This window comes from Phalacrocorax carbo, chromosome 8 (genome assembly GCF_963921805.1).
Source record: "Phalacrocorax carbo chromosome 8, bPhaCar2.1, whole genome shotgun sequence".
In the NCBI taxonomy this organism is placed as follows: domain Eukaryota; kingdom Metazoa; phylum Chordata; class Aves; order Suliformes; family Phalacrocoracidae; genus Phalacrocorax; species Phalacrocorax carbo.
The window spans coordinates 3,589,407-3,608,106 of NC_087520.1; the positions used below are offsets into that span (position 1 = coordinate 3,589,407).

An 18,700-nucleotide genomic window follows, 5' to 3' on the forward strand; every position below is an offset into this window, starting at 1 on the left:
AATGGCAAGCGAAAGGCATTTAAAGTGAAGTGCTCTCTACAGCAAAGGGTTTTTTCTTTAAGTGATCAAAGCAAAAGTTGCCGATATACTAAAAAAAGACACTTGAGATGCACTTATTTTTAGTATGCGCTTCTTCCTCTAAGAGATCAAACTGCAGAAGACTGAGCGCTCTCCAGAAACCATTTGGAAACCAACCTACAGGACAAGTCCCAGTTTTTGCTGAAGAAAAAAAACCAACCACTTAAGCCTTTCAGAAAAGGGATGAGGTAATCATAAAATCATTAAGGTTGGAAAAGACCCCCAGGATCATTAAGTCCAACGGCCAACCCAACAGCCCCAGGCCTCCTGAGCCATGCCCTAAAGTGCCACGTCTACATGTTTTTTAAATACCCCCAGGGACGGTGACTCCCCCACCTCTCTGGGCAGCCTGTGCCAGGGCCTGATCGCTCTCAGTGAAGAAATTTTTCCTAATATCCAATCTAAACCTCCCCTGATGCAGCTTGAAGCCGTTTCCTCTCGTTCTATCGCTAGTAACCTCACTACAGTCTTCCAGCAGAAAAGCAAGAAAAGCCCCAAAAAGTGTCTAGGACTAGGCCTGCAGGTAAGTCGGACCTCTGCAAAATTTCCGTACTCTCCCTTTAGAAGCCAGTAGTGTAGCGCACACACAAAAATACCCTCTGTGTTGTCGCAGAGCCGAGTCTACCTTGTGCCCAAGGAATTTGAAGTCTCTTAAACAATATGAATATTAAGACACTAAAACAACAGCCGGGTACGTCTTTTTAAGATATGCCCGTTAAGTTTCAAGCACAAGCCTTAAGAAGGTGTAAAATTTACATTTCTGTTTTCAACAAAATAATCGGGATTGAGATTCTGAAACAAATTAGTAGAAAGGAAATAACTTCTCTGAAAGTAACATAAAACACATACCGCTATTTTTCAGAAGGGAAACTTGGGCAATACACATAGTACTAAATTTCAAGTTGTTTCCTTTAATATTTAGAAAACTGGTTTTATTCTTAGTTTTTCAGAAAACGATCATACGTATTAGCACCTACATTGTAAATGACTCAAATTTAGACGTACACTTTAAAAAAAGCCACGCTCAATTAAGTTACCCTATAATCTTCCATCTTTGAATATTTCAGTAGAGCACCGAGAGGGAATGAGAGCAACATGGCAGTAATAAGCGAGCCTCGTTCTCAGCTGCATGACATCAATGACCAGGCACCTCCCCGGGTCAGGGTTTTCCAGCACACTCCAAATCACCTCAGTTTTAGCGACTTCTGGTGGAAATTTCTATGCAAGTTTATAAAACCCATCCAGCTACATACTAGTTTATTAAACCACAGTTGACCTGAGATGCAATTAGGATTTGACATTTTTCCATACTTAGTTCACAAGTTTATTATGAAAAACTCTGCAGCTCTGTCCTGCAGTAACATTGTTTTACAGAAAAAAAACAGTTCTGTTCAAAGTAATTCACTATTCTTGGACAATTACAAGGGACAATATGGTAGGGCAAAGAGTGGAAAAGGGAACTGAGTGCAGACAAAAAAAAAATCAATACAATTAAATTAAACAGTATTCCCTGAAAATAAAACGAACAAACAGTTTCAGAACAAATATGAGGCCTTGGTACTTATTTCAAAAATGTTCTTTAAGCTTCAATGATTGTTTGCTGCTACCCTTATCTACAGTCATGCTGAATAAAGCTATAGCTAAATGGAAAGTTAAATGTATTCACGAGGTGTTAATGTCTACATCTTATTATTTGCAGTCTCTCAGAGAAAGCAAAAGTAACTACAAATAGCGCTATGCCAGAAACTGGTTTCTTGACCAACAATGTTGCTTCAGCATGCAATGAACTGGTTCATTCTAAAGTGGTCACAGTTGTTGACGACAAGAGGCTTTGTATTTGAATATGGCACGTCTTTTGGTCCATGTGAAAACAAGTTTGAATGTTAAATATTTTTCTGACACTTTGGAGTTACTGTTGCTCTTCCCATTTTCTTTAGGTCAACATATGGCAATACTGTACAGGTCTAAAATCTCTTTACAGGAAGTAGTCTGGGGTGCGACGAGTAACATGCGGTTCACCTCTACGTGGTGCTGGATCAAACTGCAAACTGAAAAGCACAGATATTAATGAAACCGTGAGAGTTCAGTTTACATTCAGGTATGCTTTATATGTGAATTACAGCAGCAGTGATCTTAACACAGCTACATCTTTTCAAGTTTTTTCAACTAATTAAAGTCTTCTAGAACAAGTGTTCCACTTCCTCCACTCCTTCTATTAGTATGTATTTATAATCCCCATGTTTTAAACTCCTCTTACAATTGCTACTGTCGACTGGAGAGAAAGGAATCCTAGCTTGAAGACTCACAAATTGCTGGAACATTAGCATAGGTTTAGAAAGTTCAAGTCTCCGGTAACTGTCAAACGGGGCAATTTCCACAATGCTTTTGCCTCGTTGAGTAGTAAAGTTGCTTCTGGAGTAGTTAGTTAGAAACCTCATTTAAAAAGCCGACATCCTAACATGTGAAGAATTCAAAAATAACAGAAGGCTCTTGCCCTGGACTGCTAGGAAAGCATTACCTCAGACGTGACAGAGTGCTAGTCTCAAATCACATCCCTCTACGATACTTCATTAAACTCCAGTTATACAAAACAAGAACGAGGAGCCTCACTGTAATGTGACAGACAAGACATCAACAAGAACTGTTCCTGATATTTGACTCAACGACTTTAGATGCAACTAACCCAACAATTCCACATTCGCTTCACCTCCCAAAAAGCATACGGGGAAAAACCATACCATAACACAATAATTAGGTGATATCTTGCTACAGCAACTACCTTAAAATCATGAGCAATGTAAATCTCACTTTTAAACATACTTACAAGGAGTATTTTAGAGTATCATCAAGTTCCATAATTGCAGCCTGGTTGCCACAACGGTAACAATAATTTGGAGCACTGAAAATTGTTACTACGTTCCGATCATGGCACCAGTTATAACCCTGGAGAGGGAAAAAAAACAAAAAAAAATTAGGATGGCCAAGTTCATTTGTTATACACCATATAAACATCTTATTATTAAACTGGATTTTTAACACACAAAACCCTAAGTGGCATTCGTGGTGTAATTTTGAAAAAATATTAAGACTATATCTTTGTCCTTTTGAGAGAAAAAGGGTAAAAAGGAATTTTGGCCTTCCTATGTTGCCTCTCACTAGTGACCATGAGCTAAACTTATTTAAAAAAATTAATCAGCAAAAATTTTCCATTGCATTAGCATTAAAAAACTAAGACAGTACTTCTGAAGCACAAAATCTATTCTGGATCTTTGTCTGCCAGAACCAAAACCAGAATCCAGACATACATTTAAAAGTCTTACCTGCCAGGCACAATTAGAGACTAAGAACAAAACCACACATCCAAGCTAAAAAGGAAAACAAGACACACAGATCTGTGTGCATTTTCTTATCAAGGGACTCAGCATTTATGTTTAAGGACTTTTTTTATCTACACAGAAATGCAATACCACATCTACTACTGAAGTCTGTTTTGGGAGGTTACTGTAAGTTTTCAGAAGAAAGGCTGAAATAAAGGTTACTCCACTCTCAAACTGAGATATTCCTTTGGTAGCACAGGAATACTGTCAAAATAGAGTTTCTGGAAGGCTCCCAGCTGGATCATCAGTTCTCACAGCAGCACACGCACATCTCTGACACACAGAGTACGGTATTAATGCACCAACTATGCAATCAGGAGTTTAAACGCACAGGCCACCCTGCTTACCTCCATTACCAACTGATGAGCTCTTGAAACCAACGTAAGGCCATTAGCATGGTTAAAGGTTTCTGAAATATCCTGTCCAAATGTATAACCTGCACCTCGAGGAGAAATTCCCCAGCCACCACGATCATCTGGATCTGACCATAGCAAGTCACACATTGGACCCTGGAAGAGATGTAGAAGAGTTTTAGGAGGCACGGGAGTGTCAGGTTGACGGTTGGACCTGATGATCTTAGAGGGCTTTTCCTTATGACTGTATGTTTCAGAAATGGTGACCCCACAAAAAAAAAAAAAATAAAAAAATCTACACACATGCACACCCCCACCCCTGCACAACTTGTTGCGGCATCTCTTTAAGGCTTAAAAAAAAAGAAAACTGCCTATCAACTACAACAGCTAGTGCAGTTATCACTTGAAATACTATCAAAAAATTAATCTGAATGAAGAATTTTCATCATAGTTCTTACCTCCGCGATCATTAAGTGGTACCCGTTTTGATTACGGGCACACTAAAACATTTCTTTCTTTAGGCAAGAACATGCCAGTCACTCTTCCTTTAAAAAACTAGAACAGGAAGACAGGCACTTCCATATTGCTAAGTTGGTTTCAATTTCATTTTCAGCCTGTGTAAATACCCAATATATGCTGAATCATGAACCCTACCAAGAGCTTAGAAAGTTACTTTTCAGTACCTCATGGGGAACTTCCTGCAAGCGATCAAGTGCTCTGATGTGATCCAGCGTATCTATCGATGGAGAGAGGCCACCATGTAGACAGAAAATCTGGAAGAGTTAAGATTAATACGTGAAGTTTCTCTCATTCATTTACATTAATTATATCAGTGCAATAAAAATTGTTTAGTGTAAAAGATTAGGAGAAAGTCTGCAAGGGATTCCTTTAAAGCTGAGAGCTGACAGAATACAGTGTTAATAGCTCCCTTTACAACCAGTAATGTCTGACTTTGTAAAATTTCAACGTACCTGGCCATCCACCAAGGCAGTTAGAGGCAGGTAATCAAAAAGGTCTGTAAAGTATTTCCAAACATTTGCATTTCCATATTTTCTTAAACATTCATCATAGAAACCATATACTTGTGTGATTTGCCTGCTTTCATGGTTCCCTCGAAGAATTGTGATACGTTCACGGTAACGGACCTAAACATAACAGTTTACTTTAGAGGCACCAAAATACGTACGTCCCAAAAAACAGAATTTGCACCCCTCACCCCCGTCACATGTCAATAAAGCAATAAAAACCAAACCCTTTTTAAGATGAAGATTCAATTATAACCTTTGAGAAAAGGTTCCAATTCATTCAAATCTTCAGCTGCCAAATAGTTTTGAAATTAATTACAGATTTTGTTCATCGTTACTAGTGGACTTCACTACACCTGTGCATTAAGCTGATCTCTCCAAGCAAATTCTTAAAGGTTGCCACTTGGTAATCTTGGGAAAGTGAAAAATAAATACAGCACTCATTTTAGAAAAAGTTCAGGCTTGCTTGCACCTGAACATTCCTCTCCCCTGCCCCCCACCCCGAGAAGTACCTTAGAAAACTAAGCCAACATTTCAGGTTTGGTACCTATAAAACCACCATAGTGCAAATCGTAAACGATATCAAGCATAGTCGGGATAGTAATTATATATGTTTTACAGAAAACTGTACAGCTGAGAAGAAAAATTACCTTAAGAGCTACAAGCAATGTGACTGTTTCGACTGAATAATAGCCTCTGTCAACATAGTCCCCCATAAACAAATAGTTTGTGTCTGGTGATTTGCCTCCAATTCTGAAAAGTTCCATGAGGTCGTGAAATTGTCCGTGGACATCTCCACAGACTGTGACTGGACATCGCACTTCTTGTACGTTAGATTCTTTTGTCAAAATTTCTTTAGCCTGTAAAACAAAACACACAGAAATTGTGAGTTTGTCTATGAACAGTCATTTTATTCAAAGTATGCTCTACCACCTCCAGCTCCCTACCACCCGCCCTCTTTATCAACTCTTGTCCCTTCCTTGTCTGCAGCACCTGGGATAAGAGTTTATCTTTACTTAAAAGAAAATTTTGCTTTAACCCTGTATTAGTAGCAGAATTTTGTTGTGGTGGGATTTTTTTCCCCTCTTCAAGGAGGGAAGAAAAAAAAACAAAACAAGAAAAAAAAAACCACCACAAACCTCAGACTTTCTACCAAAATAGTTCCATGAAGCATAAACCAATGATCATCACTGCTAGAACTGAGGAAGTCCATGAGTATTTGGAAAAATTTAATCAAAAATCATGCCAATGTCTTATCTCAAGCCCTCCAAAAGCCTGAACTCAGACATGGCCAAAATCGTGACTCTCCCCGGGGGAGGTGAACACAGCTGTACCAACCAGCAAACACTCCCTGAGTTCTATACTTCAGACATCCTGCTTCAGAAGACAGTTTGCCACCCATCTGTACACACATCTTGGAATGCAAAGGCAGAGTCCTACACGAAGCAGAAGTGAGAACATAACTAACACCCAGCAGTACCTGCAACTGCAGAGCAGGAGGTTCACCTGCACCAGCTTTCTGGACAAGTTTTGTGATTAAGTACACATGAGTAACAGAGTTGTGTCTTTATAAACCAAAGTAGGGGAACATCTTTGACATCACCATTTTTTCCACAGAATTGTGTACATAAGAGCTACAGACAAAGGCAATTTGTATCAAGACGCACAAGCTAAATATAGCATCCGAAAGGTAGTTTTGAAATAATGCAAGAATTCCTTAATCGTACCATCACACCGCCAGTTGTTACAGTCTGTTCTCAGAAGTCACCAAACACATGCCACAATAATTTTCTAAATCAAGAGGATTAGAAATATAAATAGTAACAAGTTTACAAGTTACCATCTACAAAGATTTCCATGCCTTTCAAGCGCCAGTGTTCCTATTCAGGAAGGATCCCTTCTTTAACTCATTACCAGAATGACAAGTGAATATCTAAAAAACTATATTCTGTTTTATATCCCAACATGTGTACAAGACTCGCAGAAACAGCACCAAATACCACCTCTGCGTGGGCCATGCTGAATCCAAAATATTCTGAAGCATATGCCAGTAAGAGGCAGATGGAAGAGCAACACCACATTCATTTTAGGGTCACTTTTCTTAACTTTACCAAACCTGACAACTAAAGAAGCATACTTATTTTGGGGGGGTTCTGCTAAGCAAAGAAGTATTTTGAGATGATAGAAAAAAATTCATCGTAATCTGAAGAGCATTAGATTTAAAAAGGTTAGGAAAGAAATATCTGAACTTAAAATCTAAACAGTACCTTAAATACTGGATATTGGCACAAGCCAAGCTATTAAGAAACATGCCATCGTGTCCAAGTTTCCACCCTACTCACGAAGCTATTAGCTGGACAGTGACTGACACCCCCCCACCAACCCCAAAAGCGGTCTCACTGTTCCGGCATATCGTCCAGGCTCGCCACCACGGTCACCCCTTCCAAATAAGAAAAGCACCAGCAACACATAGTTTAATGATGGAGATGCATGAAATTCAACATTTTATTCAACACTGGAAAGAAATGCAAAAATGCAGTCAGGGTTAGGCACCCTGCATAGAGCTTTTAGATATTACCGCATGAGCGGCAGAGTTAAATCACTCTGCAGGCATATTTACATCAAAAGTCAATCTCATATGACAGTTTCCACTCATGCCGTGCCTAGTACTAAAGATAGGTCATTGCTGGCTTGTGGTGGATGCTAAAAGTGTAGATTTATTTTAAGATAGCCTGACTTAAGTTCATTTTAATGCAGTGACACTCACCGGATGTTTTGAAGGTGTTTTAACAGCCTTAACCTCTTCTAATACACTGTTACACTCAGAAGCATTAGCCATCTTAATTCTCCTTTTGACAGAGAATGTTGCAGATACTTCTAGCGCTTCAATATAAAAACCCTACACTTCAATTTAGAATGTTTTCTACCGCCTTATTTTCTTAACACACTGGAATCATTGCACAAAGAATGCAGCATTCATTTTTCATCAAAGGTAGGCAACATTTATGCTGATCGAGGCTAAAACGACATTGTTCTTAGCAATGGAGTTGCTGCTTTCTCAGTTCTTGAAATATTAAATCACTCAGATATGCATATGACCAAACACGCAGATAAAAGTCAGACAGCTACTCTGATAGAAAAAGACTGTTCCAGGTCAACTTGCAAAACAGCAATCTCTATCTAAATCCTGCAGTGAAGGAATGCTGATGCAGTGATTTCAGTATTTCCACGTTCTGAAACTAGTTTCATGAAATACTGCCTCATGAACTGCTCAGCCTATTTACAGTCTTATCATGTCCCATAGTATTAACAGCGGCATATACTGAAGTGCTTCAGCAGTCGACCTGCCTTTACAAAGGAGTTTCAGCAGAATTGAAAGTGGAGGAGACCCACACCCTGAAAACAAGCCACCAACAGGCAGACCATCGACCATCCCCAAAATTTCCACATTAAATTAATTCCTATAAAAGGTTAAAGCAAAACTTGTTTTAATATACTGTAACATAACAAAAACACAAGCTGGTAAGACAACACTACATGCAATATTACAATGTCACAATTCGAGTTTCACAAAAGTTAAGCTATCACTAATATTACTGAAGTATCTGGGACCCTGATTTTGTAGTAGAGCACACGCCTCCCTGTGCAGCCTCGTCTGGTTCCACTCCCTCTTTATTGATCCCTTCCCCAAGATCCACCGTGATGCTACTTGCTCAGCCACACCACGCAACTCCCTCCCTGTCCATTCCCACCCATCCACCCCAGCACACTCAGCCTCCCACCCGCAGCCCTCCTGCGCTTCCTCGGGGCGAGGAAGCAGCAGAGCATTTCAGCAGCCTTCAACACAGGCCAGGGCAGTCCTTGGACAAAGCACCGGACGAGGGAGAAATAGGGAAGAGAGACAGACACACCTGAGTCCTCGTACTTCAAAAACCCAGTGACCTATTGCCAAGAGGGTAATAGTGCAATACTGCTGCAGTGTTTTGACATCAGCATTTTGAAACATCCAGGTTTCGTTGCCTATCACTAGGATAAAGAGTTACGCAATTCTGAAACAGATTTTTCCTGAACTCTTATTAGTGCTTTTATGTCTCAGTCTTTTTTCGGTTCCTCGCAATTCTTAATATTAAGACAGCCCTGAACTTCTGTATGCCTTCAACCCTCTACATACCCCACGCCACAGGAAGTTTAACTTGTGATGGTATCCTACAATTTAAAAAAGGTGAATAAACTTAGGCAAAAACTTGATGTCAGCAGCATACTACATCACAGTTATAAGACCCTACCTCCAAACCAGCTTAAATATTTTTTCAGCACTACACACTGATTTCAAAACCAAATACAAACAGATACAAATCAAGACTGAGAAGAACACGTTATTTCAAATTGATAAACGCTAATTTTACAGCCATGCGCCAATAAAATCTGATGCAGAAAAAACATGTAGCTATAAGACACAGTTGCATAAGAAGAACTAGGTAAAACGCTGTCTTAAACAACAATTACCAAGGTGGAAAGTCACGTATTTTACTTAAAGTGATCTCAAAGTTCAAACAATAAGCACATATCAAATACACTTCAGCTTAGTCATAGTGAATGGAAATAATTCCTACTTGATATCTGAAATATTGGCTTACTCAGCCATTTTTCTGGAAAGAGGCAACTTGTACGATCCCCAGAAATAAAACCAATATTGGTTTGAACACAGAAGAAAACAGCACATTTTCACTTTATTGTAAAGCCAAGCAGTACTGTTTAAAAATACAACCTAGTATTTAAGAATTAAAACATTCCTGGACCACTACGCATCTTCTAAACAACCAGGCAAACAGTAAAGCACTGTTTTGTTGCCTTTGTTTACAAAGCACATCTTTTATGCAAAACACTTAAAATACAAATATCAGTTTCAATTGTTTTAAGGCAATGCAAGATCCAAGCGTAAACTGCATTTTACAATGAACAGTCAGGGATAAGAATTAAAAAACCTGTACGACCATTAAAGCTACTACCATATGATTTTCAGTTATTCACAATTGTATTTAATGAGACGCAGTGGTATCTCCTATTACCCCTATTCCCTGCATGTATTTTTATCCTATATATGCCATAGGTTAAGGCTCAGAGTCAAGTGCCATAAAGGCTAAAATCCATCCACTCAACTCACTCTACACTGAGGATAAGTGAGTTTCCCTCATGAGCTGAGTATATCAACCACCTTGCCTCAGAGAATTCCTTTCAAGCAGCCCACTTCTGAAAAATCCTCTGAATTCACCTGTAGCCAAGTTCCTTTTTGTTTCCAGAACATATCAGTTATTTCTCAATTACTCCTACCCCTTCTTAGATCCCTACACTCTAGAAGGAGCTCTGACAGCTCAAACCAAATACCTACCCTGAAAAGCTCTGGGGCACAGTGGGGAAAAAAATGCCGTAAGCTTTACTGTGCCTTTGCAGAACTGTAGAACAATGCTTGCAACTGCTGCATAGCAGCAAGCCAGTGCTATAAGGCACGTATCAAAAGATTAGCCCTAACTCAGTAAAGGAAATACAACCATTATTTTAATTAGACAACATAGCTCCAAAGTCATGGGTGCAGATGGTAATGTGTTATTCTCGGCAGACCAGAATTCACACCTGCAACCCACCATGCTGTCTGGTAAAGCATGTGTGTTGACAAGCATCCACCGTAACCAAGGAAAAAAAAAATAGGCATTTGTAGTTACCATAAAGATATTTTGATGAGATCGAAGTCTTCAACCACACCCATAATTTCCTGTCGTCACGATGCACAGGATGTGACTAAAGGCACAATGATCAGCTAATTGGGATGAATACTGGTTTTAGCTGGCCAAACGCTGTGGCCTGGAAGAGATTCCAGTTCCAAGCAAAGTCACCCATTACAGTCAGCAAGTCTTGCACAGAGTGAATACATTTGTTTCCTTCAGTTTAAGGGTTTCCCCCTCCCCTTACTTGCAGAGGGAAGAGAACATGTTCAGAGAAAAGGTGGGCTCACAGCTTTTAGAGCCAAAGGTATTTCCATTCACTGTCTGACATTTGAAACAAAACTAGAGAAATGAGGTCTCCAACATCCCCCTTGTGTGAAGAAGGTACAACAGCAGTTAGACTACATATGACACAAATGGGAAACTGATTTATGCCGAACTTTGGAATCCACTAAGGAGTTCAATGTGAATGTGTTAAGTAGGAACAAAATTAAAATACAAAGCTCCCCAGTGACATTGAATTATTTAGTATTCCAGAGTAAGTAAAACCAGGATTTCCATCCACACAGAAGAAGGACAGCAGCAAAATACTCTTTTCCCAGGACTGAAACAGAAGATAACCCATCTGCTTTCTCTCTGGTTTTGTGACTAGTGCCTACACCTCTGTTTCTAATCTCTTTCACTACCAGCAATACTGAAGGTTTAGAACTCAAAGGAGAACAAGGCATGCCTGGTCAAAGAGTCACAGTGCGCTCCTGCTAACACGTGTCATGACATGGTCACTACATTTGTAGCCTTTCATTTTCTTGGGATAGGGCAAATAGAAACAAATCATCAACTCAAAATTTTTAATTTAATTCAAAGTGCACAAAATCAAAGTTTAGTAGCTTAGGTATCAATGACTATTTGTCAGTGAACAAGAACAGGGAATTAACTAACCAAAAAAGCATGAAATCCAATCAGCTTTGCATTTCACAACACACAGCGAAGCACCCTTCTTCACTGCTCTGCAATGCAGCAACAACCGCTCCCTTACTCTTTTAGGAACTCCTGTTTTGTAAGAGTCCAGTTAACACAAGCTGTTAGCCAACCAAGAGATCAATCCCAATGCCAGTACTGCATATAAGATTAAACAGGACAACCACCTTCCTTTTCCTCCTGTAAATTCTAGCAGCTCTACCAAGAAAGCAGACAGGCAGTAAAATTTTGCCAAATAACCCTCTATTACTTCGAATTACAAAGCAATGACTGACAACACTTGCAGCCTTGATAATCCCCTCAACACTTTGATTTGGAAAAATCATTAGCAGTCCTACATACTCAGCGTAACTCAAAGGAGTGTTCTTTGCAGATCTGGGAGAGGGAAAGGGGAACTGCTATTTAAGTTTCAGTAGTTGACAAGACCAGATGGAAAAAGGACAGGAAGGGGCTCCTCTGAAAGGGCTCAATGTCATTATTGTGCATCATACAGAAGATCTTGATGTCTTTAACTTTGAATTAAAAGAAATTAAAGTCTAGAGATATCTTTTTAAAAAAACATAGGAGGCCAAATAGCTCAGGAAATCCAGACGCCTTCCTCCCTACATGGGCGTTCCAAGAAACGCAGCAACAGTAGCACAATGCTGACCACTTAACACAGAGACAGTCTTCAGTGCCACCTGTAGAACAAGCTGTAGTCACTGTGTATCATTCAAGTTGTTAAAAAAAAAAAAGAGAGACTAAAGCTATTCCCAAACTAGTTGTGCCTAGTTTGGGATATCCATAAGTCCAGCTTCATGTAATAAACTCAAAAGGTTTTCAACTCTCTTGCTCAGCTTACTCCAACCACAGCTGGGCACAGTCATTGTAAAGGTTTGGTCAGGATACCAGTCAGAGGATGGGGTAGGCACGTGTGTCTCAACTCAAGAAGCGTACTTCAAAACCACCTAGCAAGCATGTAACACCTATATTGGAAGGTATTTTCAGTACACCCAGCAGAAATATTGGAGGCCTGACTACTGAGCAATTGAGCTCCAGTATTTATTCTTTAGCCAGGAATAAACTGTTTTTCCAGCTTCACATACTATCTAAAGAAGAGGAACCGAGGGCAACAACTGTGTTACTGAATATAGGTGTAGCGTTTAAGGGTCCCTAAGCAAGGATGGAAATGCAACCACTACTCCTTTTTGATGCAGCCTTTTGTACAAGGCCTCCTTAACTCATGCCAGACACAACCAGACAGGTTAGGCTATTATACTGTTTAAGGCAACCCAGATGACTAACTGAGAATGGCTAGGGAGCAATCACAGAGCAGCACTGTCATCAGATCTGAGGAGGCAACAGCCTCACCGCAGGTAGATTTGGATGAGCACATTGATCTCTGTCCTTATCCATGTCCTGAGCCTTGAACTGGGAGAAATCAAGTAGGAAGTTGCTCTGACTTATGAGAGCTTACTTCTGTTATCTTACGCTATGCCCAAAATAGCTTCTAAAATAACACAGAAATCTTTCCTTATTTCATCACAACTAATGTTGTAAATAAACAAACAAAACAACACCTAACTGACAGTACAACTCAATTTTACAGAATTTCCTAGAAAAACATAGAAAGCTGCTGCTATAAGAATTTGCACATACAAGACTGAATTCTCATATGTACATCAGAATGTTGTAAGTATAATCAGGAATAGGTGAGAAGGCTGGCACGGTTGACTTTTCAAATGCCTTCTGTGTAAAGAGACGATTTCCATTTTACATTAACAACCATCACAAAAAAAAAAAAAAAAAAAAAAAACACAAAAAAAAACAACCACCAAACACCAAAAACCTACAACCCACAGAACACTGAGACTGAAAGGATCTTTTTTGGGAAGTGTTCCAGAACAATCTAAAACACAGTTATTAAAATGTCACAAAAAGCTTTTCACAGTACACCTGTAACTCTTCAGAAATGGAAGGTATAACTATATGCGCCCATCAACAGCTTGATCCCTCTATGTTCAAGAAAGCGGGAGCAAAGGAGTGCTAAACAATCTCCTGGTGTCCCACAGCCCCTGAAACTACCCAAGAGGGGCCCTCCCACCACCAGCAGTAGTTTAAGGGTTTCTTTGTTAGTGAATCCAGAAGCCAATGCAGTAGCAAGGAGGAACTAAAATGTCATGCCTTCCAGATCCACGTTCTCCTTCTGCCAGGGTAGGGATGGAGGGACACAGAACTTATCCAATACACAGCCCACCGCATGGAAACTCTCACTGGGAATTCTGCTGGGGCAAGTTTTTCAGTTGATTCACAGCAAGTTCATACAGGAACATTCATTCTTACAATCATCCTAGTTTGAAGAATAGTTCTATGAGACGGTTACCTGTAAAGATAGGGGAATGCAAAAGCTAGCTAATGGAAAACCACTTACAAATGAGGCCGGGGACAATTTAAAACATTCACTTCTGGGCAAAAATAACCAGCTAAGGTAGCTCCCCGACAGCAGAGGAGGCAGAAGGGAACACGTGCCTCTCTCTGTCTGAAAAAGCAGGACAGATGTCTCAGTAACTGCTTAAAACACAGGAGTGAGATTCACAAAACTTGCCAGTCCTATGCATTAGAGAAACTGAGCTTTGATTGCACGGGGGTTTGACCCAATGACCCAAAAGCAGGCTTCATCAGTACCATACTGCCCTCCCAGAACTAAGGCACTTAACTTAAGCTGAATGAGTTCAAGGAGCTCACACAGCTGCAGTGGGTACATGCATGTTTGGTTAGTTCTCATCTGCAATCAGTCTCAGAAAATTTAACTTGGAAGATCTGGTGTTAAACAAAGGTGGAAGTTCTGCAACAGGAAAAAAACATATGAAGAATATACCATTAACAAGGTACGTTCCAGAGAACAGTATGGCCCAGAAACATATTTATGCTATGAAAATTAGCTCTGGTGACAAATCAAAAAGCAAATGTAAGCAAGATCATTGTTACAGATCAAAAGCTGCAGGAGACAAAGATCAAATTAAGGTTTCCTGAATGCCTTTACCAGTATCAGCCCTTCACTCTAGTTTAAAAAATGGTGGATAGCAGCACTGTCTATTCAGACATACTTTACTAATAATTCAAGCACATGGAAGAGAACCTTGAACACTCTAAACAGCATATATGACCACATTGTCTTCTTTTTCTGAAAACTGGATGCTATGTTCAAACCCACTTAATTACAGACCGGTATTTCCAGGGGAGAGACTCCGACATCTCTCCCTCCACCTGCACTAGATACCTTCTGAAATAACCAATGGAGACTCTGTCCACAAATTCAACTCATTCCTTTGTGCATTTTAGACTGTCATCCCACCTTCCCGAGCAACATACCACACCCCCATCTCCTGTGATAAAGGGCACTTATACACCACAATGAAGAGACAAGACCACTTCTCTCTACGCTCAAAGTATGGAAAAGAACAGCACTCCAAAACAGCATCCTTTCATTCAAAATGGCCAGTGGAAAACCCCTCACCTGGCAATAAAGAACTTCCTTTCTCCTCTGTTCATGGACAGCAGTCAATAAACAATTCAATGTTAACAGGACAAATGCTGTGGATACATAACAGTGACTATTTGGTGTACATTTTGTACGCTTCTTCAAAACTTACACTTACCAAATCCTTAAGCAAAGCACGCACAATTGGTCACACAAATGATGTATACTATAAAACACATAGCACATATTAAGCCTAGAATAACTTAACTGCCACTCAGAGGTTCATATTTTTTCAAATCACCAGTAAAAGTATTATGTATTATTCATGGTTACAAATTATTCCCAGACTTGGAAGACATTTCTTCCCAGTTACCACCATCACCCAGATAAAAAAGCACAAGGTAAGAGGCACTAAGAAAGTAACTGGGATGCACAGATGGCCACACTCGAATAATTACGTCTGTAAATAGTTGTTATGTCCTTTAGATATCAATACTGAAATAGAAGAGAGCCCTTAGGCTTATTCTTATTAGACAGGCACCAGTCTGCACACATGAAGTCCCAGCAGATCAAGAAATACCAGTCAGGAAGATGATCCAATCAAATAGTTTTCTGCGGAAAAAAGCCCTCACAAAGTTTTTTAATTTGTTTGTTTATTTTAACTAGCCCTAGCTACAATTCAATGTGGTGAACAATGACAGTTTATACCTAGTAGGGTCTTTATCTGTCCCTTGAAACAGTAGCTATATTTGACATTCTCCTTAACACATTAAGCTGTTTATGGAAAAACATAACCTTTGGGTGCGATTACATCCACAAAACTACTTAAGACAATGAATACATGAAGCAAACTCAGCAAAGTTTCTGAGAGTCAGTGCTAGAAGCATGGGAAAAGGTTAAAGCCAATGCTTTCCCTTGGAAGGAGGGCACAGATTTCAACTAATGCCCTGCTTTCACAAACACGGCTTCCTAGTCGAGGGGGCAGAGATGATGATGGAAGACTCTGTCTTCGGGGGCCTACTTCCAATTCCTTGCATCAGCAACCATGTAGAAACTTAACTACTCTTAGCAGGAAGTCCCAGTAAATCCACCTGTAGTTACCAGCAACAAATTATTTTTCCTTAACAAAACAGCCATGTGGCTGTATTCGGCAAAGGGCCGACTGCAAACCAGTTAGAGATGGGGAATTTCAGCTCAAGCGCAGTATCATGCTACCCAGAGAAATACTACCTTTGGTCTGGAGCTGGCTCACACCCTCCCAGCTTGAGGCAAAGAGGTTACTGGTAAATGGTATTTTTCAGGTAGACTTCTCTCACATATTCTTGTGGTCTCTCATCTCAAAACACAGCAGTCAGATGCACAACTTTCTGTAACCTTTCCTTTTACCCACCATTACTTCGGTGACCAGCATTATGCATTTATCCAAAAACACAGCTCATTTCCATTCTTCACTGGGAAAAAATGAAGGTGTCATCTTGCGCAACAATGATGGCTGGGACTACAGTATCTTCCACAAGGAATTTCTAATGGCATGCCTACTCCTCACCTATCCAAAACCCCCAGTAAACTGACAGCTTTTTGTATGTTCCTCACACTCCTGCAAGTTACCTTAAAAGCACACCCACTCGCACAGTGTTCAGTACGCTGTACCAGCATCAGTTTATAAATGATGGCAAGTGGAACACTCGCCTCTCCAGCAAAGCAATACAAGGAGGAAGCTGGACTGCTGTCATTAGACGCACACATGAAAAACAGTCAGGCAGTGACATCTCCACTTGTTTGCAATGTCACTTAAAATATATAAACTCTATCAAATGGTAACAATTTCAAGCAGCTAGAATGCTAGTCAACTAAGATTTGGATTCAAGCAGGAACTCGTCTAGCCAAAAACACCGCAAGTTCATAGACAGTGCTCTGGAAACAATTTGCTTCCAAAACAACATGCTGTAGTATTTGAAGGCATGATGCCAAATTTAAAACATTCTAATTACTTCTCGTGGCAGGTAGGCAGCCTTCTTTAGAACCCAGTACATCAGTAATCTCCCATATATCTTAATTTCTAGTTCCCAAACAGTCCACAAATATTACTTCCTTCAATCTAGAAATGTAGGAATACATAAAACATTCAGCAACCAAAAAAAGCCTGTTCCGTTATTAAGTTACATCCACAATTAGAATCCAATTGGAAAATGCAGCTGGATGCTACCCGAACAAATTTTTATCTTGAATTTCTAAAAGACAATCTATCCCGGGCTGATTTAAAACCCTTTCTAAACTATAAAAGCTTCAGTCAACACAGTGCTCTAACATCTAAGTCTCAACATTTTCAACTCATGACCATAAAAATGAATAGCTGTATGCGATCTCAACCGTCTATTCTGTGAATTTCATGAAACCCAGAATCTTTTTCAGAGAAACCAAAGTCCCAGTCCCAAAGCTAATCTACCCTTCAATTAGTTATAAATGCATCTGGGTTTATTGATATCAGGGAAAAAAAAATAAATCAAAGCTGTTACATTCAAGCAGGAGCTCTTTACCCCGTGTAATTTTCAACTGTTTACCATCAGCTTTTATCTTCATTGTAACAACTTACACTTTTGGAACTGCTTTAAGATTTTAACCATATCATGACGGTACATTGCATCGATTCAGGCGCAACCCTCCGCGACCGACGGCCGGCCAGACCGACGGCCGGCCAGACCGACGGCCGGCCAGACCGACGGCCGGCCAGACCGACGGCCGGCCAGACCGACGGCCGGCCAGACCGACGGCCGGCCAGACCGACGGCCGGCCAGACCGACGGCCGGCCAGACCGACGGCCGGCCAGACCGACGGCCGGCCCGTACGGCTCTCCTCACCCGCCGCCGCCCAGCGGGGCCCGAGGAAGCGGAAGGGCCGAAGCCGGTGCAGCGCCGGCCGGTCCGTCCCGCCGCGCCCGGGATGGCGGCCGCGCTCGGGGGTCTCTCCGGAGAATCCCGGCAGCGGCGCCATTTTAGGAGGCGATGAAAAGGCGGGAGGCGGAGCCAGGCTCCCATGCAGCAGCGAGAGGGGGCGCGGATCCGCCCGCCGAGGGGCCACGGCTCAGCCCGGTTCCCCGGCCCTCTTCCCCCGCCGGCGGCCCAGCCGCGAGTCCGCCCCGCCGAGCGCCCCAAAGATCCCGGCCCACCAGCCCGCTCGCCCCGCCGCCCCTTCCCCCGGACCCCGCCGCCTCACCCGCCGCCGGAGAGGCGCCTCCCCCACCCGGCAGCACCTTCCCCGCCTTCCCGCCGAGAGGCCGCCCGGGCCCCACGGGCTCCCTGCACCGCGCACCACCTCCCGCCAGCCGCCCCCGCCGCCCCTCACCTTCTCGCAGAGGCTCTTCACCTGCCCCTCAGAGAGCTGCTTGCACTCGTTGAGCTGCTCCACCCACTGGTCGAGCTCCTTGGTGAAGACCTTCTCCTCCATCCCGCTCCTCTCCCCCTCCTCCTCCTCCTCCTCCTCGCCGGCTGCTGCCGCACCACCGCCCCAGAGGCCCCCCCCGCGATCCGCGCTCCCAACGGCAGCGGCCGCGACGCGACGGGACGGGACGGGCGGAGGACGCGGAACGCTGCGGGTCGGTCAGTCAGCGGGGCGCGCTGGGCTGCTGCAGCTCTGCCGCCCGCTCCCTCGCACCAGACCGTGTAATGGCCGCCGCTCCTGACGTCACCACCTCAGCTTCCACTACGGGGAG

General features: G+C 41.9%; 1 protein-coding gene across 1 annotated transcript; it reads right to left on the reverse strand.

Moving 5' to 3' along the window:
- Positions 1-1,388: 1,388 nt before the first annotated feature.
- PPP2CA (protein phosphatase 2 catalytic subunit alpha) lies at positions 1,389-18,638 on the reverse strand. The gene is made up of 7 exons (XM_064458317.1): positions 18,334-18,638; positions 5,484-5,693; positions 4,780-4,953; positions 4,492-4,581; positions 3,803-3,964; positions 2,903-3,021; positions 1,389-2,126 (listed from the first exon to the last, which is right to left on the reverse strand). Exons 1-7 carry the CDS (start codon positions 18,433-18,435, stop codon positions 2,054-2,056), a joined length of 930 nt encoding a protein of 309 aa, XP_064314387.1. The 5' UTR covers positions 18,436-18,638; the 3' UTR covers positions 1,389-2,053.
- Positions 18,639-18,700: the final 62 nt, after the last annotated feature.